The sequence below is a fragment of the Oncorhynchus tshawytscha genome, linkage group LG07, assembly GCF_018296145.1.
Source record: "Oncorhynchus tshawytscha isolate Ot180627B linkage group LG07, Otsh_v2.0, whole genome shotgun sequence".
NCBI classification, from domain to species: Eukaryota; Metazoa; Chordata; class Actinopteri; order Salmoniformes; family Salmonidae; genus Oncorhynchus; species Oncorhynchus tshawytscha.
In genome coordinates, this window is record NC_056435.1 from 63,478,742 (window position 1) to 63,502,652 (window position 23,911).

Consider the following 23,911-nt stretch of genomic DNA (forward strand, 5'->3'; position numbering starts at 1 on the left):
CACTGAGGTAACCTGCCTAAATGACCACGGACCTGTAGCACTAACGTCTGTAGCCATTTAATGCTTTGAAAGGCTGGTCATGGCTCACATCAACAGATCCACAGATGATGCAATCGCTATTGCTCTCCACACTGCCCTTTCCCACCTGGACAAAAGAAACACCTATGTGAGAATGCTATTCATTGACTACAGCGCTATGTTGAACACCATGGTACCCTCAAAACTCATCACTAAGCTAAGGACCCTGGGACTATACAGCTCCCTCTGCAACTGGATCCTAGACTTCCTGACGGAACGCCCCCAGGTGGTAAGGGTAGGTAACAACACATCCGCTACGCTGATCGTCAACACAGGGGCCCCTCAGGGGTGCGTGCTCAGTCCCCTCCTGTACTCCTTGTTCACTCATGACTGCATGGCCAGGCACAACTCCAATACCATCATTAAGTTTGCTGATGACACAACAGTGGTAGGCCTGATCACAGACAACGATGAGACAGCCTATAGGGAGGAGGTCAGAGACCTGACCATGTGGTGCAAGGACAACAACCTCTCCCTTAACATGATCAAGACAAAGGAGATGATTGTGGACTACAGGAAAAAGAGGACCGAGCACACCCCCATTCTCATCGATGGGGCTGTCCACATCACCAACAAACTATCATGGTCCAAACACACCAAAGACAGTCGTGAAGGGGGAGGCCACGACAAAACCTATTCTCCCTCAGGAGACTAAAAAGATTTGGCATGGGTCCTCAGATCCTCAAAAATGTTACAGCTGCACCATCGAGAGCATCCTGACGGGTTGCATCACTGCCTGGTATGGTAACTGCTTGGCCTCCCACCGCAAGGCACTACAGAGTGTGGTGCGTACGGCCCAGTACGTCACCGGGGCCAAGCTTCCTGCTATCCAGGACCTCTATAACAGGCGGTGTCAGAGGAAGGCCGTAAAATCTGTCAAAGTCTCCAGCCACCCTAGTCATAGACTGTTCTCTCTGCTACCGCACGGCAAGTGGTACCGGAGTGCCAAGTCTAGGTCCAAGAGGCTTCTAAACAGCTTCCCCCAAGCCATAAGGCTCCTGAACAGCTAATCAAATGGCTACCCAGACTATTTGCGTCCCCCACGCTGCTTCTACTCTCTGTCATTATCTATGCATAGCCACTTTAACAACCCTACCTGCATGTACATAATTATCTCAAATTACCTCGACACCGGTGCCCCTGCACATTGATACATTGACTCTGTACCGGTACCCCCTGTATAAAGCCCCGCTATTGTTATTTACTGCTGCTCTTTAATTATTTGTTTTTCTTATCTCTTACTTTTTAAAAAAACTTTTTTTTTGTTGTATTTTCTTAAAACTGCAGTGTTGGTTAAGGGCTTGTAAGTAAGCATTCCACTGTAAGGTCTGTTGTATTCGGCGCATGTGACAAATACAGTTTGATTTTATATGAGTTGATATGTAAAAGGACACAAGATTCAAGACTTCGTGCTTTTCAGCTAAAATTATCATTCTTGCCACCAAAACAATGTTGAATATTTGGGGCATACAATAATCGCAGCTCTGCAGATTTTGTTGTGAGGATACAGATTCAATAGACCATTTGTTCTGGTATTACCCTTATGAAAAACCATAACGTTAATCTAAAATTGACCCTAGAAATAGCATTGTCGGGAGATCTGAAGAGACCTGGTCAGTTAATTATTAATATACTAATACTCTTAGTAAAAGTATTTATCTTCAACTCACAATCTGTGGATTCTATTCAATTAGATAGATTCAAATTGTATGTTAAACATCACAGCATAATTGAAAGATATATGGTGTGTATAAATCCAAAGAGGATGGCCAACAGAGAGGTGGGATTGGCTGAGGTTTCGGATATGGAATTGGAGACAAATGGGAGTGGAGTTGCTGGGTGGCGGATAGAATGACGGTCAAAGATAAAAGTCAAAAAATAAAGTCCAAATAAAACAAAACAATAAGTATGTTTGATTGACAGTGAGGGGCAGCGTTGGTACAGCTAATGACTGTTTGCTTGAGGCTGATACTGCGCAGGTGTTTGTACACATGCATGTACACAAACTCTCATTCAAATGCACACAAGTGCACATACACGGACACACACACACATGTAAAAAGTGTCAAACATGCACTCAAACATATTCAATTGGCCTTGATGTTATGATTTTTGTTGTCCTTGATGTCTTTAGTTTATTGTATTGTTGTTTTCTGTTTTCCATCGTCTTTGTTGGTGAATTTGGGGGGGGTTCTAGGATGGTTGAGGGGAAGGTCACGGGGTACTGTGGGGGGGGATCTTGGAGGGCTGGTGGCCCAGCTGTTGAGAGCTTGGGCCGATGGCTTATACTGCAGGTCGCTGGTTCGGGTCCCCGTTTTTGACCTTGTGGGAGATCTGTCGACGTGCCCTCGAGCAGGGCCTTGACCCTGGATGCTTCTGTGTGTGGCTCTGAATGGGAATCTTTTGGATGACTGGTATGATGTAGTTGTTGAGCGGCTTCACTGCAAGTATATTGTATGTTTTAATATTTAATTTAAAGATATATATAATAAGTAGACCGTCCAAAGACCTATTACCTGAACATTCAGGAATACAGTTCAAATGTGTCGTCAGTGAGCCATTCAATCTGAATTAAGATACACTTTTCTCAGAATGTCATTAATTTATCTTTATTAATCTATTATAATTGTCCGTTGAAACAATAAAACCTTATATACAGATCATAGCTAAGCTGACAGTGTAATAGGCACATGCAAGTCCAAAGACTATCGTAGCATTTTCATTACATACAAGTTATACATAAACATTCATGGAGAAAGATGACAACAAATGTACACCCAGCAACTTATGAAGCAGAAAATGTGTTCCTTAATAAAAAGATTCAATCGCTAGACTAAGTCCTCTCCAAGACAAATGTATATGCTGAAAGAGACGTTTCACAAGGTATGGATAGTTGATTTTTCCTATGCTTTGTCAAAGGATTGCTTCGTTTCCATACTCATTAATTAAGATGCTGTTCGTTTTAGTAATGCTGTTGGTCTCTGTCTGTCTGAACATCTTGGCCTAGCTGCTCTTACCAATTTATATTTTATTTTCATAAAAGGGCACAGAATGGATAAGATAATTGACTTCTCATTTTTTGGTATATTAGATTAAAATGTCATCATCCAGAAGAGGTATGGCACCTTCAGTGGGGTTGGGAGTATGTGGTCCGGTTTATATAGACTGCATAAGAATGGTTGTTGCAAATGAATAGGATATTAAATGAAATGATTAATGACACATATCATCTCATCAAAAAATGATAATTGTCGCTGGTAAGTTTTGCTCAAATCTTTTCCCATTATTACTCTTTTAGGTCTCAGCTCATAATATTAGACTATTAATTCATCAATAACCTGCAAAATGAGACAGATCTACTATTGGGGCCGTAGTTATACTATAAATTAACATTCTATCAAAAAAGCCATGTGAAACAATTGAGTCAAGGTAGGATCTAGCTATCTCTAATAACTTGCTGGTAATGTCCAATCCTCATTCACAACCCTCATTTTATACTGAATAAAAATATAAATGCAACATGTAAAGTGTTGTTCCCATGTTTCATGAGCTGAAATAAAAAATCACAGAAATGTTCGATGCTCACAAAGTTTCTCTCTCTCAAATTCATGAGCATTTCACCTTTGCTAACATATTCCATCCATCTGACAGGTGTGGCAAATCAAGAAGCTGATTAAACAGCATGATCATTACACAGGTGCACCTTATGATGGGGACAATAAAAATGTCCAGCACAATATCAGTGTCTACATACTATATGTGAAAACAGTGCATTTCTACATTTTGTAAAAACAAATCAAGTTCTACCCGATGACATCATCAAAAGTTGAAACATATTTAAAAACAGTGATTTTCAAACACTGTGAGATTTGCAGTGACATGGGGAGCAAGAAAATATCCTCCCCCTGAAACTCGTTGCAGGTTTAGAGAATCACTGTTTTCTTACTTTTAATCCTCGCCTGTGATGCTACAGATAATATTTTTTTAGGACCTTTCTTCTTAACTTTCAACCACAGATCATTAAAAAAATATGTTTTCACATATCTAGACTCTGGTATGGTGCTGGAGATAATGGAAATGAGGTTAAAGAGTGGCCTAATTGCCCTTTAACGATGTCCTCTTATCTATCCCATTCCTAATAAGAAAAGTGAGCACACAACACAACTATTCATCCTCCATGTAAGGAAAAATGCACTTATATCACCTAGATTGTTATTTTCAGTGCAACGCTCTAAAGTTGAAACGTGGGATACCTTTCATATGTAAAAGTCTCTGTGTAAAAGGATGAAAGCACATATAATATTTCCAGTAACAATTGCGATTCCCTGCAAGATACAAAGATTGGTCCCTTATTCTTGGCTTCTGTATTGTGGTGAATTGACGCCGCCCTCAACCCCAAATTGGTCCATTGGACAGGAAGTGGCATCACCAGGCAGGAAGTGGCTAAGGGCATGACGGGATAGTGCCCACTAGAGGTAGTCCAGCTCCAGTGCATGACTCAGAGCCTCCAGGTCAGGCCGACACGACACTCTCCAGAAGGGCATGTTCTTCTGCAAGACACAAATGGATATGTTGAAAATGTTGAACACTGGCTAAACTAGCTAGCTAATGTAACTAGCTAGCTAACATTGCTCAGTGTCTCACCTTCTTGGCTACAGACTCCTCCTCCACTCCATCCCCTATTACCACATACACCGCTCGCCGACCAAACCTCTGAGCCACACGCTCGAAGCAACTCTCCTTCCCTGGAGAATAGGTAAGTGTTGATATGATTAAGAGTAACACATAAGTGTGTTCAGATTGTTACACAATGAAGTGTTAATTAAGACTTTGTGAAACTGTAATGTTGTATACTATGTCTCAAACACTAGGAACTTTAAAAAACATGATTTTTTAATTATAATTTTTTACTTTGGTAGGACTACGTATGCTGCAAGTCAGCTTTTAGCTGCAAATGTGTACAATTCAAAATAAACCTTACATTCATATAAAGTGCTAAACGTAAGTGTAAACAAATAAAAATGACACTTTTGGTAAAAATGTCAGGAAAGTAAACAGATTGCACAATGCCAGCTGGTAGATAGTAAACAGGCTTGTATACACATTGTTGTACACTACAGTTTTCTCAACGACGGTGTGAAAACAAATCAACCCAGCTGTCAATCAACCAAACTGCCAATCAACCCAGCTGTCAATCAACCAAACTGTCAATCAACCAAACTGCCAATCAACCCAACTGTCAATCAACCCAACTGTCAATCAACACAACTGTCAACCGACCCAACTGTCAATCAACCCAACTGTCAATCAACCCAACTGTCAATCAACCCAACTGTGTTCCTTCCCTGAGACGATCAGTTTCTCTTTTTAACTGTAACAACTGATAATCTATGTATCCATATCGAGTGCCTCACCTGTCTTGGTGGCACTGTAGATATTCTCTATAGGGAAAGCTGAGCCCAGTCCGTAGAGCAGGACCTTGGACAGGGCTGGGATCAGCTGGGTTGTAGTCACCAGCACATTCACACAGTTTGGTCTGAAAACAGAGAAATGTCAACACATGATATCAATATGTCATGCTAGCGTACCTGTAAATGTTATCCATGAGTTCATCTGTGTAACAATGTGCGCTGAGAGTCGGGAAGCAAGTTCAGGGAGCAGAGTGTTTTAATAAATTAAACATCATAACACAAAACCAAGAACCTCGAACAACACAGACATGAAACAGAAACAGTGACGCCTGGGGAAGGAACCAAAGGGAGTGACATATATAGGGAAGGAACCAAAGGGAGTGACATATATAGGGAAGGAACCAAAGGGAGTGACATATACAGGGAAGGAACCGAAGGGAGTGACATATATAGGGAAGGAACCAAAGGGAATGACATATATAGGGAAGGAACCGAAGGGAGTGACATATATAGGGAAGGAACCAAAGGGAGTGACATATATAGGGAAGGAACCAAAGGGAGTGAAATATATAGCGAAGGAACCAAAGGAAGTGACATATATAGGGAAGGAACCAAAGGGAGTGACATATATAGGGAAGGAACCAAAGGGAGTGACATATATAGGGAAGGAACCAAAGGGAGGGACATACAGTGCCTTGCGAAAGTATTCGGCCCCCTTGAACTTTGCGACCTTTTGCCACATTTCAGGCTTCAAACATAAAGATATAAAACTGTATTTTTTTGTGAAGAATCAACAACAAGTGGGACACAATCATGAAGTGGAACGACATTTATTGCATATTTCAAACTTTTTTAACAAATCTAAAACTGAAAAATTGGGCATGCAAAATTATTCAGCCCCCTTAAGTTAATACTTTGTAGCGCCACCTTTTGCTGCGATTACAGCTGTAAGTCGCTTGGGGTATGTCTCTATCAGTTTTGCACATCGAGAGACTGAATTTTTTCCCCATTCCTCCTTGCAAAACAGCTCGAGCTCAGTGAGGTTGGATGGAGAGCATTTGTGAACAACAGTTTTCAGTTCTTTCCACAGATTCTCGATTGGATTCAGGTCTGGACTTTGACTTGGCCATTCTAACACCTGGATATGTTTATTTTTGAACCATTCCATTGTAGATTTTGCTTTATGTTTTGGATCATTGTCTTGTTGGAAGACAAATCTCCGTCCCAGTCTCAGGTCTTTTGCAGACTCCATCAGGTTTTCTTCCAGAATGGTCCTGTATTTGGCTCCATCCATCTTCCCATCAATTGTAACCATCTTCCCTGTCCCTGCTGAAGAAAAGCAGGCCCAAACCATAATGCTGCCACCACCATGTTTGACAGTGGGGATGGTGTGTTCAGGGTGATGAGCTGTGTTGCTTTTACGCCAAACATAACGTTTTGCATTGTTGCCAAAAAGTTCAATTTTGGTTTCATCTGACCAGAGCACCTTCTTCCACATGTTTGGTGTGTCTCCCAGGTGGCTTGTGGCAAACTTTAAACAACACTTTTTATGGATATCTTTAAGAAATGGCTTTCTTCTTGCCAGTCTTCCATAAAGGCCAGATTTGTGCAATATACGACTGATTGTTGTCCTATGGACAGAGTCTCCCACCTCAGCTGTAGATCTCTGCAGTTCATCCAGAGTGATCATGGGCCTCTTGGCTGCATCTCTGATCAGTCTTCTCCTTGTATGAGCTGAAAGTTTAGAGGGACGGCCAGGTCTTGGTAGATTTGCAGTGGTCTGATACTCCTTCCATTTCAATATTATCGCTTGCACAGTGCTCCTTGGGATGTTTAAAGCTTGGGAAATCTTTTGTATCCAAATCCGGCTTTAAACTTCTTCACAACAGTATCTCGGACCTGCCTGGTGTGTTCCTTGTTCTTCATGATGCTCTCTGCACTTTTAACGGACCTCTGAGACTATCACAGTGCAGGTGCATTTATACGGAGACTTGATTACACACAGGTGGATTATATTTATCATCATTAGTCATTTAGGTCAACATTGGATCATTCAGAGATCCTCACTGAACTTCTGGAGAGAGTTTGCTGCACTGAAAGTAAAGGGGCTGAATAATTTTGCACACCCAATTTTTCAGTTTTTGATTTGTTAAAAAGGTTTGAAATATCCAATAAATGTCGTTCCACTTCATGATTGTGTCCCACTTGTTGTTGATTCTTCACAAAAAAATGCAAAAGAGCAGAAAAATAAAAACAAATATGAGGATGAGGTAGGTAGTTGGTTGGAAGGGCTATTTACAGGTCAGTAACCTGCTCTGACAGCTGACGTTTGATTTGATTAGGATCTATTTTAGTCTTCATTTGGAATAATCTTCCAAGAGTCCTTAAACATTAAAATACCATTTATAATGCGATCACATTTTCACATATAACACACTGTTACAGCAGACGTAATACACTGCCATACTGACCAGATAAATACTCTGACAGTCTGAACAGATTGATTGGTTCCTTCATCTACCACAGTCCTGCAAAACCTTCACATTCATTATATTTAAGTGCTTGTAAAGAATTGTTTGGAGTTATATGGAAAGGTTTCTGGTTTGGTTCAGAGAAATTATTCAATTTCTTTATTGCTCTGAATCTGGTGTCTGGTAACATGACTGAATACAAACAGTGCAGCTATTCCCTCCGCAAGGCTATCAAACAAGCTAAGCGCCAGTACAGAGACAAAGTAGAATCTCAATTCAACGGCTCAGACACAAGAGGTATGTGGCAGGGTCTACAGTCAATCACGGACTACAGGAAGAAACCCAGCCCAGTCACGGACCAGGATGTCTTGCTCCCAGGCAGACTAAATAACTTTTGCCCGCTTTGAGGACAATACAGTGCCACTGACACGGCCTGCAACGGAAACATGCGGTCTCTCCTTCACTGCAGCCGAAGTGAGTAAGACATTTAAACGTGTTAACCCTCGCAAGGCTGCAGGCCCAGACGGCATCCCCAGCCGCGCCCTCAGAGCATGCGCAGACCAGCTGGCCGGTGTGTTTACGGACATATTCAATCAATCCCTATACCAGTCTGCTGTTCCCACATGCTTAAGGGCCACCATTGTTCCTGTTCCCAAGAAAGCTAAGGTAACTGAGCTAAACGACTGCACTCACATCCGTCATCATGAAGTGCTTTGAGAGACTAGTCAAGGACCATATCACCTCCACCCTACCTGACACCCTTGACCCACTCCAATTTGCTTACCGCCCAAATAGGTCCACAGACGATGCAATCTCAACCACACTGCACACTGCCCTAACCCATCTGGACAAGAGGAATACCTATGTGAGAATGCTGTTCATCGACTACAGCTCGGCATTCAACACCATAGTACCCTCCAAGCTCGTCATCAAGCTCGAGACCCTGGGTCTCGACCCCGCCCTGTGCAACTGGGTACTGGACTTCCTGACGGGCCGCCCCCAGGTGGTGAGGGTAGGCAACAACATCTCCTCCCCGCTGATCCTCAACACTGGGGCCCCACAGGTGCGTTCTGAGCCCTCTCCTGTACTCCCTGTTCACCCACGACTGCGTGGCCATGCACGCCTCCAACTCAATCATCAAGTTTGCGGACGACACAACAGTGGTAGGCCTGATTACCAACAACGACGAGACGGCCTACAGGGAGGAGGTGAGGGCCCTCGGAGTGTGGTGTCAGGAAAATAACCTCACACTCAACGTCAACAAAACTAAGGAGATGATTGTGGACTTCAGGAAACAGCAGAGGGAACACCCCCATCCACATCGATGGAACAGTAGTGGAGAGGGTAGCAAGTTTTAAGTTCCTCGGCATACACATCACAGACAAACTGAATTGGTCCACTCACACAGACAGCATCGTGAGGAAGGCGCAGCAGCGCCTCTTCAACCTCAGGAGGCTGAAGAAATTCGGCTTGTCACCAAAAGCACTCACAAACTTCTACAGATGCTCAATCGAGAGCATCCTGGCGGGATGTATCACCGCCTGGTATGGCAACTGCACCGCCCTCAACCGTAAGGCTCTCCAGAGGGTAGTGAGGTCTGCACAACGCATCACCGGGGGCAAACTACCTGCCCTCCAGGACACCTACACCACCCGATGCTACAGGAAGGCCATAAAGATCATCAAGGACATCAACCACCCGAGCCACTACCTGTTCACCCCGCTGCCATCCAGAAGGCGAGGTCAGTACAGGTGCATCAAAGCTGGGACCGAGAGACTGAAAAACAGCTTCTATCTCAAGGCCATCAGACTGTTAAACAGCCACCACTAACATTGAGTGGCTACTGCCAACACACTGTCAATGACACTGACTCTACTCCAGCCACTTTAATCATGGGAATTGATGGGAAATGATGTAAATGTATCGCTAGCCACTTTAAACAATGCTACCTTATATAATGTTACTTACCCTACATTGTTCATCTCATATGCATACGTAGATACTGTACTCTATATCATCGACTGCATCCTTATGTAATACATGTATCACTAGCCACTTTAACTATGCCACTTGGTTTACATACTTATCTCATATGTATATACTGTACTCGATATCAGCTACTGTATCTTGCCTATGCTGCTCTGTACCATCACTCATTCATATATCCTTATGTACATATTCTTTATCCCCTTACACTGTGTATGACAGTAGTTTTTTTGAATTGTTAGTTAGATTACTTGCTCGTTATTACTGCATTGTCGGAACTAGAAGCACAAGCATTTCGCTACACTCGCATTAACATCTGCTAACCATGTGTATGTGACAAATAAAATTTGATTTGATTTGATCTAAATGTTATTTAGCCTATTTATCTTTTCTGCCAGATAACACATAGATGGTGGACAATCTACTCCTAGTATTTACTGAATGTCTGTCTCTTACCAACTGAATACGGTTGTGAACGGAGTTTGGCCGTTTTAAACGGTGTACATTGTGAAATAAAATAAGAATGTTTTTTCCAATTATCTTGTTGATTGATGATCACCCAAGAGCATTGTGCATGACTACACCAGAATAATCATATCTTCACCTTAAAACAATGGAGTATCTAGGGCAGTTGAGAAGGGGGGTGTCCTAACCTGGAGTTTATGAGGGCCAAGGCCTTGAGAGCCTGAGTCAGCCACAGATCTGTTAGAACCTCCATCTCCCTCCGCAGCTGCAGCCACTCCTCCCGCTTGGGACTGCCCAGCAAACCTGACACAATCACAATCACACACCAATTATTCATTATGATAATAGCACAAACTAATTCAACTTACATTGTGAATTTTATATCAGCTGACCACCAGAGAAGATCACACCTACACACACACACACACACACACACACACACACACACACACACACACACACACACACACACACACACACACACACACACACAAACAGAACCCACCTCCCACGTTGTTCTTAAAAGTGTTGTAGATCTCCTTCACCCTCCGGTAGCGAAAGGCCAGTTTCCTCATCCAGTCAGCCCCACCGTGGACACCTGAGCCCAGGCACAGAGTACCGGCCCCCGCAGGGCTCTGGAAACCGTCTGTGACAAAATTATACGTGCTGCAAGAAAACAACAAAAAGAGCGTTAAAGAGAAGCATGGCCCTGGGCTATGGGCAGATCAGTGTACAACTCTGGTTGAGGGCCACAGTGTCTCCTGACCCCTCCTGTCTCAGCCTCCAGTATTTATGCTGTAATTTATGCTCTAAAATCCTATAATAAAGAGAGTGAGGGTGAGACCATGCAAGGATAAAACAAGACTGAATTTGAAATTTACACAATACACAACAGATCAATATTAGAGGCGTGTTATATATAAGTGGGAGAACGTGTAGTATGCACATCCAGTTAGGTTAATACATATTGAAAAGAGTAACGTGCCTGAAAGCACTCAAAAATGGGGGAAGGAATGCCCATACTGTTAGGCATTTGAGAAACATCTAGCACTTTCTGAAATATTCATTTGAAACCTATCCTAAAATTCTTCATCAATTTATGTAGTTACATTTCTGGAATGAGGGAGACAGAGAGAATGTGTTATTTTGATTAGATGTTGAAGAATGATGATATTGTTAACGCTGATATATTGTGTTGCCAGAGAGAGAGAGAGTGAGAGAGAGAGTGAGAGAGAGAGAGAGAGAGAGAGAGAGAGAGGGAGAGAGAGCCTTGTTTTCGAGGAAGAGAGCAGGGCATATTTTCAATATACCTCCACTGATCCTTTTGTAAAGCCACTCAGTGCTGGTTTAAGTGTGGGGCGAGCTAAATTCAAGATGAGAATCTGTACAGTACCTCAGGTCCTGCCCATTGTCGTCTGACGCCACGTCATCAATATGAACTTGGTCACATTCCTGGGAAAGGAGAGGGAAAGATAGTGGATATGTTAGAGAAGGAGATCCGTTTCAAAGCTGTGCATGGGCAGGTTTCTTCTTAAGGGAGCCTCAGGGAGCGATAGAACAAAAAAACAGAAGAAAACAAAAGACAACAGGGAGGCGGAAATAAGCTGCTGAGACATTCAGGCGCCAGTATGGCAGCCTACCAACTCCACCTGACACCACCATACTCAACTAATAAACCCCACTAAGATTTACACCATATCAACCTCTTTTACCAATGGCCAAAGAACCTTCAGATCTATGTCCATTAAATACAGGATTTTTGTAGTATTAAATATACTGTAGTATACAATATTAATACTGTATACTACAGTATAGTAGTACATATACTGGGTGTAAATGGATTTCTGGATCGTTGGTGTATGGAAGTTGCTACAAGCTGTTACAAGGTACAAACTATTGTGGAAAAACAGCTAAGTTTCTTCCTCAGACAATTCTTGAAAACGACTTTCCCATGGTGCTCCACTACAATACACGCACTATCCTCCCACCTCTCCACCAAATCCCTTTGAATCTCCACTTCAGATCTGCTATTCTCATCTCTTCCCTTCTTTAATTCCCTGACTCCTACTTCAGTAACTACTGTCTCCTACCTCTTCTCCCACACGGCTACACCGGACTGACAGGCCGCGCTATCGCCTTTCAACCGGCCTGAGACACAGGAAGACGCTACCTCATCACGCTCTTACATCTCAGCCTCACTCCTTCCCCAATACTGCCGTAATGCTCCTCCAATGCTGCGACCCAGCTCCCCCAGACACAGAGGGAATCGTTAACACGACCCACAACAGGCTAAGCTAGGGTTTTATGAGGCAGCTCTAGACCCCAGTACATCTCAACACATCCCAAGCTAAATTGATTTAACGACATGAATGGTTGTGGACAGAGAAGTACATATCTGGCTATGTAGGGCTGGGTTTCGATGATGAATATAGACAGAGCTATCTGTGCAAAATTAGAAATATTAAATGTTTCTGAATTCTCAGGAGCTAGTTAAATTAACTACTATTTTCTTCTGTTTCATCAAGAAGCAGTGCAACTGCGGTAGAGCTCTTATGTCTTCATTGCCTACAGCTTACTTAGCCTGTGGCATCTATCATCTCTCTATTAGCAGCTTCCAAACCTGTAGAAAGATTCCTCCATAAATCAACCACAGCACACGACTAACAAAGATGGCCGCCACTAAAGGCAAACTGTATGCATGAGGAACTACAGAGGCGGGCAAAAAGAAGGACCTTTAAAAGAGGGGTTTGAGAATGGCTTGGTCAGCCATCCTCCCCTCAGGTGTTTCTTCTCCCCACAACAAATGTTCCTTTCAGAGACAGACACACACCTACAATTAACAACTCACAGTGTTCCTTCTCCCCACAAGCCCAATTGAATCCTCGTCTTTGTCAGAACAAGGCAGTGGAATGCACAGAGAAAAGCTTACATGTCGTTCATGCTGGTAAAAAATACACAAGTTTAACCCTATCCCAAATTCACTTTAACAGTTAGGCTTTCAACTGGAATATACAATATATATCCAGTGATTCATTTGTAAATAGGGAGGTGCCGGAACAAAAAGTGAGCTGAGAGGGGGGTGACCTGGGGGCCTTTGAGGTACAGGAATGTATATAAACATTTTTTAAATAAACTTTATAATAAAGCCTTGCATGCATTTACTGTACCTCACTTTTGCGTGCTGGAAATGAGCAGTAGAGTAGAGGCACTTGCAGAAGGTGCAAACATGGTGAAAACCTTTTGAAGCTTACGGTCCTTGAAAAATGTCCTTTAATGAACGTATTTCATGCAATTCCACATCATTTTAGATAACTGCTGTCTACAGCAGAATCTTTTTTAATATCTCACAAATTTTACAAACTGAGAATCTGAGATCAATAAAAACAAACTTGTCTTAAATCCATCAGTAGCCTAGGTGTGCGGAGACACATATTGTACAATATGAGGAGGATAGTCCTAAAAATGCTGTCCAGTTTCACTGACTCACCCAATGATGTGCAGCTCACTCACCAGAGATGGCCGATGATCTCGTGCCTATTTGATAGTTGATAACAGGCCTATTTGATAGTTGATAACAGACATATTTGGTAGTTGATAACAGGCCTATTTGATAGTTGATAACAGGGCTATTTGATAGTTGATAACAGGGCTATTTGATAGTTGATAACAGGGCTATTTGATAGTTGATAACAGGGCTATTTGGTAGTTGATAACAGGCCTATTTGATAGTTGATAACAGGCATATTTGGTAGTTGATAACAGGCCTATTTGGTAGTTGATAACAGGGCTATTTGGTAGTTGATAACAGGGCTATTTGATAGTTGATAACAGGCCTATTTGATAGTTGATAACAGGCCTATTTGATAGTTGATAACAGGCCTATTTGGTAGTTGATAACAGGCCTATTTGATAGTTGATAACAGGCCTATTTGATAGTTGATAACAGGCCTATTTGATAGTTGATAACAGGCCTATTTGATAGTTGATAACAGGCCTATTTAATAGTTGATAACAGGCCTATTTGATAGTTGATAACCTACACCTATTTGGTAGTTGATGACAGGCCTATTTGGTAGTTGATGACAGGCCTATTTGACAGGCCTATTTGAATATTGTCATAAGAGATGTCACTGAACCTTGACATATACTTGACATATAAGAAAATCCCTCTAGAACTGAGTTGTCTATCATTGTCTGTATAAAACATATCATACTGCTTATAGTTAGGGCCAGGCATCTTTTCCAGACCATAAGACCTGACCAGGAAAAACTGAGCTCTAACTGCAGCCTTGAGTTTGTGGGAGTATGGGGGATGGAGGGATGAGCATGGGGGATGAGGATGGAGAGATGGAGGGATGGAGGTGGGAGGATGGAGAGATGGGGGGATGGAGGATGAGGGATGGGGGATGGGGATGAGGGATAGAAGGATGGGGATGGGGGTGGAGGATGGAGAGATGGAGGGATGGAGGATGAGGGATGAGGGATGGGGATGGAGGGATGGGGATGGGGTTGGAGGATGGAGAGATGGGGGATAGAGGATGAGGGATGGGGATGGAGGATGGGGATGGGGTTGGAGGATGGAGAGATGGGGGATGGAGGATGAGGGATGGGGTGGAGGGATGGGGGATGGAGGTGGGAGGATGGAGGTGGGAGGATGGAGAGATGGGGGATGGAGGATGAGGGATGGGGATGGGGATGAGGGATAGAAGGGTGGGGGATGGGGTGGGGGTTAGAGGATGGAGGTGGGAGGATGGAGGTATGGGGAATGGATCTAATAAGCAAGAGTATGGATGATGGATAATGTCATTCATTAGGTAAATAAATCTCACCTCCAGGTCGTTGAAGAATAGTCGTGAGTCGGCCAGGTTAAAGATCATCTCTTCCATCCACAGGCCCAGCGACACTGCCTTGGATGAGTCCTGACAGGAGACACATAGACATTACATTACAAGGTTAACACAGCTGTATGTACCAGGATGTACTGTCATAACTCTACTTCCACGCTTCGTTTTCACTCAGGGCTCTATTCAATCTGTACTGTTGAAATGTAAAGGTCATTTCCTATTGAGCCGACATCTACAGCGGTTGACGTGAATGCAGTCTCTGCTAATGTGGGAACATTGCCGGCTACCCGGGCTATTTGCATTGTGTTCTTAAACGCTGCTGCTACTCTCTGTTTATCATCTATACATAGTCACTTTAACTATACCTACATGTACATATTACCTCAATCAACCCGACTAACCGGTGCCCCCGCACATTGACTCTGTACTGGTACCACCTGTATATGGCCTCGCTACTGTTATAGCCTCGCTACTGTTATAGCCTCGCTACTGTTATCGTCTCTCTACTGTTATATCCTCTCTACTGTTATAGCCTCTCTACTGTTATAGCCTCTCTACTGTATATAGCCTCGCTACTGTTATAGCCTCTCTACTGTTATAGCCTCTCTACTGTATATAGCCTCTCTACTGTTATATCCTCTCTACTGTTATAGCCTCTCTACTGTTATAGCCTCTCTACTGTTATAGCCTCTCTACTGTTATAGCCTCTCTACTGTTATCGCCTCTCTACTGTTATAGCCTCTCTACTGTTATAGCCTCGCTACTGTTATAGCCTCTCTACTGTTATCGCCTCTCTACTGTTATCGCCTCTCTACTGTTATAGCCTCTCTACTGTTATAGCATCTCTACTGTTATAGCCTCTCTACTGTTATAGCCTCTCTACTGTTATAGCCTCTCTACTGTTATCGCCTCTCTACTGTATATAGCCTCTCTACTGTTATAGCCTCTCTACTGTTATAGCATCTCTACTGTTATAGCCTCTCTACTGTTATAGCCTCTCTACTGTTATAGCCTCTCTACTGTTATAGCCTCTCTACTGTTATCGCCTCTCTACTGTATATAGCCTCTCTACTGTTATATCCTCTCTACTGTTATAGCATCTCTACTGTTATAGCCTCTCTACTGTATATAGCCTCGCTACTGTTATAGCCTCTCTACTGTTATCGCCTCTCTACTGTATATAGCCTCTCTACTGTTATAGCCTCTCTACTGTTATCGCCTCTCTACTGTATATAGCCTCTCTACTGTTATAGCCTCTCTACTGTTATAGCCTCTCTACTGTTATCGCCTCTCTACTGTTATCGCCTCTCTACTGTTATAGCCTCTCTACTGTTATAGCATCTCTACTGTTATAGCCTCTCTACTGTTATAGCCTCTCTACTGTTATAGCCTCTCTACTGTTATCGCCTCTCTACTGTATATAGCCTCTCTACTGTTATAGCCTCTCTACTGTTATAGCATCTCTACTGTTATAGCTCTCTACTGTTATAGCCTCTCTACTGTTATAGCCTCTCTACTGTTATCGCCTCTCTACTGTATATAGCCTCTCTACTGTTATAGCCTCTCTACTGTATATAGCCTCTCTACTGTATATAGCCTCTCTACTGTTATAGCCTCTCTACTGTATATAGCCTCTCTACTGTTATAGCCTCGCTACTGTTATAGCCTCTCTACTGTATATAGCCTCTCTACTGTTATAGCCTCTCTACTGTTATCGCCTCTCTACTGTTATAGCCTCTCTACTGTTATAGCATCTCTACTGTTATAGCCTCTCTACTGTTATAGCCTCTCTACTGTTATAGCATCTCTACTGTTATCGCCTCTCTACTGTTATAGCCTCTCTACTGTTATAGCCTCTCTACTGTTATAGCCTCTCTACTGTTATAGCCTCTCTACTGTTATCGCCTCTCTACTGTTATAGCCTCTCTACTGTTATAGCCTCGCTACTGTTATAGCCTCTCTACTGTTATCGCCTCTCTACTGTTATCGCCTCTCTACTGTTATAGCCTCTCTACTGTTATAGCATCTCTACTGTTATAGCCTCTCTACTGTTATAGCCTCTCTACTGTTATAGCCTCTCTACTGTTATCGCCTCTCTACTGTATATAGCCTCTCTACTGTTATAGCCTCTCTACTGTTATAGCATCTCTACTGTTATAGCCTCTCTACTGTTATAGCCTCTCTACTGTTATAGCCTCTCTACTGTTATAGCCTCTCTACTGTTATCGCTCTCTACTGTATATAGCCTCTCTACTGTTATATCCTCTCTACTGTTATAGCATCTCTACTGTTATAGCCTCTCTACTGTATATAGCCTCGCTACTGTTATAGCCTCTCTACTGTTATCGCCTCTCTACTGTATATAGCCTCTCTACTGTTATAGCCTCTCTACTGTTATCGCCTCTCTACTGTATATAGCCTCTCTACTGTTATAGCCTCTCTACTGTTATAGCCTCTCTACTGTTATCGCCTCTCTACTGTTATCGCCTCTCTACTGTTATAGCCTCTCTACTGTTATAGCATCTCTACTGTTATAGCCTCTCTACTGTTATAGCCTCTCTACTGTTATAGCCTCTCTACTGTTATCGCCTCTCTACTGTATATAGCCTCTCTACTGTTATAGCCTCTCTACTGTTATAGCATCTCTACTGTTATAGCCTCTCTACTGTTATAGCCTCTCTACTGTTATAGCCTCTCTACTGTTATCGCCTCTCTACTGTATATAGCCTCTCTACTGTTATAGCCTCTCTACTGTATATAGCCTCTCTACTGTATATAGCCTCTCTACTGTTATAGCCTCTCTACTGTATATAGCCTCTCTACTGTTATAGCCTCTCTACTGTTATAGCCTCTCTACTGTATATAGCCTCTCTACTGTTATAGCCTCTCTACTGTTATCGCCTCTCTACTGTTATAGCCTCTCTACTGTTATAGCATCTCTACTGTTATAGCCTCTCTACTGTTATAGCCTCTCTACTGTTATAGCATCTCTACTGTTATCGCCTCTCTACTGTTATAGCCTCTCTACTGTTATAGCCTCTCTACTGTTATCGCCTCTCTACTGTTATAGCCTCTCTACTGTTATAGCCTCTCTACTGTTATAGCCTCTCTACTGTTATAGCCTCTCTACTGTTATAGCCTCTCTACTGTTATCGCCTCTCTACTGTATATAGCCTCTCTACTGTTATAGCCTCTCTACTGTTATAGCCTCTCTACTGTTATCGCCTCTCTACTGTATATAGCCTCTCTACTGTTATAGCCTCTCTACTGTCTATAGCCTCTCTACTGTTATAGCCTCTCTACTGTTATCGCCTCTCTACTGTATATAGCCTCTCTACTGTTATAGCCTCTCTACTGTCTATAGCCTCTCTACTGTTATCGCCTCTCTACTGTATATAGCCTCTCTACTGTTATAGCCTCTCTACTGTATATAGCCTCGCTACTGTTATAGCCTCTCTACTGTCTATAGCCTCTCTACTGTTATCGCCTCTCTACTGTATATAGCCTCTCTACTGTTATAGCCTCTCTACTGTATATAGCCTCTCTACTGTCTATAGCCTCTCTACTGTTATAGCCTCTCTACTGTATATAGCCTCGCTACTGTTATAGCCTCTCTACTGTCTATAGCCTCTCTACTGTTATCGCCTCTCTACTGTATATAGCCTCTCTACTGTTATAGCCTCTCTACTGTCTATAGCCTCTCTACTGTTATCGCCTCTCTACTGTATATAGCCTCTCTACTGTTATAGCCTCTCTACTGTATATAGCCTCGCTACTGTTATTTTCACTGTCTTTTTACTGTTGTTTTTATTTCTTTACTTATATATTGTTCACCATATACCAATTTTTTACTTAAAAATTGCACTGTTGGTTAGGGCCTGTATGTAAGCATTTCACTGTAAGGTCTACTACACCTGTTGTATCTGGCGCATGTGACAAATAAACTTGATTTGATTTGATTGAATAGAGCCCTTTCCCACCAATGTATGTAGGTGAACATTTGACTTAAGTGGAAGTTAGGTTTCCTGCTTCATGGACCACTTGTTTACACGTGTTTAAGAGGACTCTTGTACTTCCAGGTCATTGTTCATCTCAGGAAAAATACATGTCTGTGTTCTTAGGCTTAACACAGGTAGGATGGTTTGCATAATGGTGTAAATACACTGAGTATACAAAACATTAGGAACACCTTCATATTATTGAGTTGCATTACATTTCTGTCAATCATTCCTTCCACTAAACTGCACCCTTACCTCTCTCTCTCTCTCTCTCTCTCTCTCTCTCTCTCTCTCTCTCTCTCTCTGTGTCACACATACACAGACACACAGTTATTTAAGAATTCAGGAATGAAGAAGAGGCACTTTACTGAATGATTATATATCTTCCGCAGAAGAAACAGAGAAGCAGTTTGCAAGAAAACATTCCTGTGCAGTGTTGTTGTGGGGAGTGTCTGGGCACCGGCAGGGCAGCTTGCTGTGTGCTGTACTCGCACTGTGGCGGTGCGTCAACAGCTTGGCAGTGTGTCAGAAATGGAGGACTGAGGCGTCAGCCAAAGGTGAGTGTCAGATTAGGGTTTGGAAAGATGACAGCCTTCTTCCCACCTCCAATTGTGAATGAGGAGGCGAGGGGGCAGAAATAGAGGGATGGGGGGAGAATGAGGGAAGGTGAAGGAGACGGAGGAGGTGTTTCGTTCAAATGGAGTAATTATCCGTAATCACCCTCTCTGCTAAGCATAAGGCTTCTTGAATACTTCTTGAATGCGGAGGGAGGTAGCAATGAAAAACACAAGAGCTCCAGCTTTACTCTTCCTGCTAATCACAGGCAGGAATTCACAGAGAACAAGAACACATCAGAAAGGAGAAAAACATCCAATCCCACCCCCCGTTTGGGGACTTTTGCCTTCGTGCAGAGAGGAAATTCATATGCTAAGACAGAGAGAGAAAGAGTACGGCGCCGTAGCCGACGTATGATCAATGAGATGCCGTCTGATCACTAACGTAGAGAATAAAATCTTAACGTGCTCTAGAGTTCTCCTCGGCTTTTCAAAGGCAGTGAAAACATTCTTTCAGCGAGACCATTTGTTTTCCACATCTTCCAGAGTCCAATCGTGCCTTGCTTGCCTTAACACAGGCCCAACACTTGTTTACCTCAATGAGTTTGGTCATACCACAATGACTGTCATGGGGAATGATTTATAGTCCGTCTGGACTAGACACGCCATTACATTTGGAAGATGAATTGGGGTCCTTTTTCTTCAAGAGAGGGAAACCTGAGCTAACATAAACATTGGTCGTTGTCTGACAGTGAGCATTATTGTGAGAAAGACGTTTCAAACTCGCTCCTACATAATTGAAAACCAATTCCTGGTTTGTACTTAATCCCACTAGGCCTATACACTCTCAATTTTGGTCGAAATCTTTTTGGAGATTTGAGAAATGTTCCCCCTCCACCCCCTTCCTCCCCAACAACTTTCTTTCCCTATCTTACATGTCTGAGTTTTGATGTCAGAGCATGTCGGATTAAAGTTCGCCGTTTCAGCTGGGAAGCTGCTGGGTGGAATCAGGAATTTGGCACATCAGTCAAACGTCAAACCTTCCACCCTCTCCTTTCCCCCCGACGATACAAAGAAAAAGAAACAAGGTCGTGCAAAAATGGTGAAGCGCTTAGGTCTAATACTCTCTCCTCCTCTCACTACTCTCTCCTCCTCTCACTACTCTCTTCTCCTCTCACTACTCTCTTCTCCTCTCACTACTCTCTTCTCCTCTCACTACTCTCTCCTCCTCTCACTACTCTCTTCTCCTCTCACTACTCTCTTCTCCTCTCACTACTCTCTTCTCCTCTCACTACTCTCTTCTCCTCTCACTACTCTCTTCTCCTCTCACTACTCTCTTCTCCTCTCACTACTCTCTTCTCCTCTCACTACTCTCTTCTCCTCTCACTACTCTCTTCTCCTCTCACTACTCTCTTCTCCTCTCACTACTCTCTCCTCCTCTCACTACTCTCTTCTCCTCTCACTACTCTATCCTCCTCTCACTACTCTCTTCTCCTCTCACTACTCTCTCCTCCTCTCACTACTCTCTTCTCCTCTCACTACTCTATCCTCCTCTCACTACTCTCTTCTCCTCTCACTACTCTCTCCTCCTCTCACTACTCTCTTCTCCTCTCACCACTCTCTCTTCTCCTTTCACTACTCTCTCCTCCTCTCACTACTCTCTATTCTCCTCTCTCTACTCTCTTCTCCTCTCATTATTCTCTCACCTCATCTCTTCTCCAATCACAACTCTCTCCTCCTCTCTCCTCTCGCTACTCTCTCCTCCTTTCTCTTCTTCTCTCACTACTCTCTTCTCCTCTCACTATGCTCTTCTCCTCCCGCTACTCTCTTCTCCGCTCTCCTCCTCTCTCTTCTCCTCTCACTACTCTCTTATCCTCTTCTCCTCTTTTCTCCTCTCCTCCTTTCTCTCCGCCTCTCTTCTCTTCTCCTCTCTCCTCCTCTCACTAATCTATTCTCCTCTCCTCCTCTCTCTCCTCTCCTCTCTCTCTTCTCCTCTCACTACTCTCTTCTCCTCTCCTCTCTCTCTGCATCTCTTCTCTTCTCCTGTCTCTCTCCTCCTCTCACTAATCTCTTCTCCTCTACTCCTTTCTCTCCTCTTCTCTCTCTTCCTCTCAATACTCTCTTCTCCTCTCTTTCCTCATCTCACTACTCTCTCTTCCTCTCTCTTCTCTCTCACTACTCTCTTGTCCTTTCCTCCTTTCTTCTCCTCTCACTACTCTCTCCTCTCTCTCCTCCTCTCACTACTCTCATCCTCTCTCTCTTCTCCTCTCACTACGCTCTCCTCCTCTCCTCCTCTCACTACGCTCTCCTCCTCTCACTATTCTCTCCACCGCTCTCCTCCTCTCTCTCTTCTTACTACTCTCTTCTCCTCTCACTCCTCTCTCTCCTCTCCTCCTCTCACTACTCTCTTCTCCTCTCACTACTCTCTCCACCTCTCTCCTCCCTCCTCCACTTTCTTCTCCTCTCAATACTCTCTCTTCCTCTCACTACTCTATTTTCTTCTCACTAATCACTCCCTGGCTCCTTGTTTACATCACGGCAAACCACAGAGGGACAGTGAGAATTCAAAACACAGTCACGGCCAAAAGAAACATTACTATTGTTCCCGTCATCAGCTGCCTGTCCATTATGTAAAAGTGAATCCGCTGTCAATCAAACAGTGGGACGTGGGTTGGCCAAACAAGTTCACTGGGTTATATAAAGAGACAACAGGGTAGAGAAGGAAAACACCAAGCGTGTGAAAAGTCAAGGAGAGAGCAAAGGACAACAACACTACTAAAAGAGTTACGTTTCAACAAATGAATCCTAACTTCCACATGAGCAGAATTTCCGCTTAGTACCATTGACATCAATGTGTGACTAAGACAACATTTCACTGGAAGTTAGAATTCACCTCGAACTGAAAGTGCATAGTTTATCTCATCAAGGATTAGTTCAATAAACCAGCAAATACTTTCAGGGTTATTTCATCTAAAAAGTGATACAGAGAGAATATTCACCATGTCACATGAATGTATGTTGACTGTTTTGTACCTTGCCAAATCGGGTGGAGAAGCTCCCTGTGAGCAAAGAGTGGAAAATGATGATGGTCTCGTCTAGGTCCCACACAAACACACGCTGGAAAATAATACAATAATAAAATAATACAAAAGACAATTTGCTGAATATTAACATCATATCTACACTGGGAAGAAAATGACAGTGAGGGTTAAACATACAGCCTGATTAATCAGAAGAAAACTAACTGGGAAAATGTGTTTGTAAAACTGATAGCATAAATGATAAATTTACTGATGATCTCAGTGCAGTCGTGAAAGTACTACTCTACTTTTGTCCATCTGTCCAATTGTCAACACACTTTGGCCTTAATGTTTTGTGTGTGTGTGACTTCCATGGAGTGTAACATTACCTACATATCTGAGTCCAGGGGTCTGTAACATTACCTCTATATCTGAGTCTAGGGGGCTGTAACATTACCTCTATATCTGAGTCCAGGGAGGGCTGTAACATTACCTCTATATCTGTGTCCAGGGGGCTGTAACATTACCTCTATATCTGAGTCCAGGGGCTGTAACATTACCTCTATATCTGAGTCCAGGGAGGGCTGTAACATTACCTCTATATCTGAGTCCAGGGGGGCTGTAACATTACCTCTATATCTGAGTCCAGGGGGCTGTAACATTACTTCTATATCTGAGTCCAGGGGCTGTAACATTACCTCTATATCTGAGTCCAGGGGGCTGTAACAGTACCTCTATATCTGAGTCCAGGGGGCTGTAACATTACCTCTATATCTGAGTCCAGGGGCTGTAACATTACCTCTATATCTGAGTCCAGGGAGGCTGTAACATTACCTCTATATCTGAGTCCAGGGTGCTGTAACATTACCTCTATATCTGAGTCCAGGGGGCTGTAACATTGCCTCTATATCTGAGTCCAGGGGCTGTAACATTACCTCTATATCTGAGTCCAGGGGGCTGTAACATTACCTCTATATCTGAGTCCAGGGGGACTGTAACATTACCTCTATATCTGAGCCCATGGAGTGTAACATTACCTCTATAACTGAGTCCAGGGTTCTGTAACATTATACCTCTATATCTG

General features: G+C 43.1%; 1 protein-coding gene across 1 annotated transcript in view; it reads right to left on the minus strand.

Annotated features, from left to right (window-relative positions):
• Positions 1–2,671: 2,671 nt before the first annotated feature.
• The window catches only part of LOC112255353 (eyes absent homolog 2), a 63,058-nt gene continuing 41,818 nt past the window's right edge, over positions 2,672–23,911 (minus strand). Inside the window, 8 exon segments of the mRNA XM_042324816.1 lie at positions 2,672–4,628; positions 4,723–4,823; positions 5,493–5,614; positions 10,600–10,714; positions 10,917–11,077; positions 11,805–11,863; positions 15,241–15,330; positions 22,841–22,924. Of these exon segments, the coding sequence (XP_042180750.1) occupies positions 4,548–4,628; positions 4,723–4,823; positions 5,493–5,614; positions 10,600–10,714; positions 10,917–11,077; positions 11,805–11,863; positions 15,241–15,330; positions 22,841–22,924 (813 nt within the window). The 3' untranslated portion in view covers positions 2,672–4,547.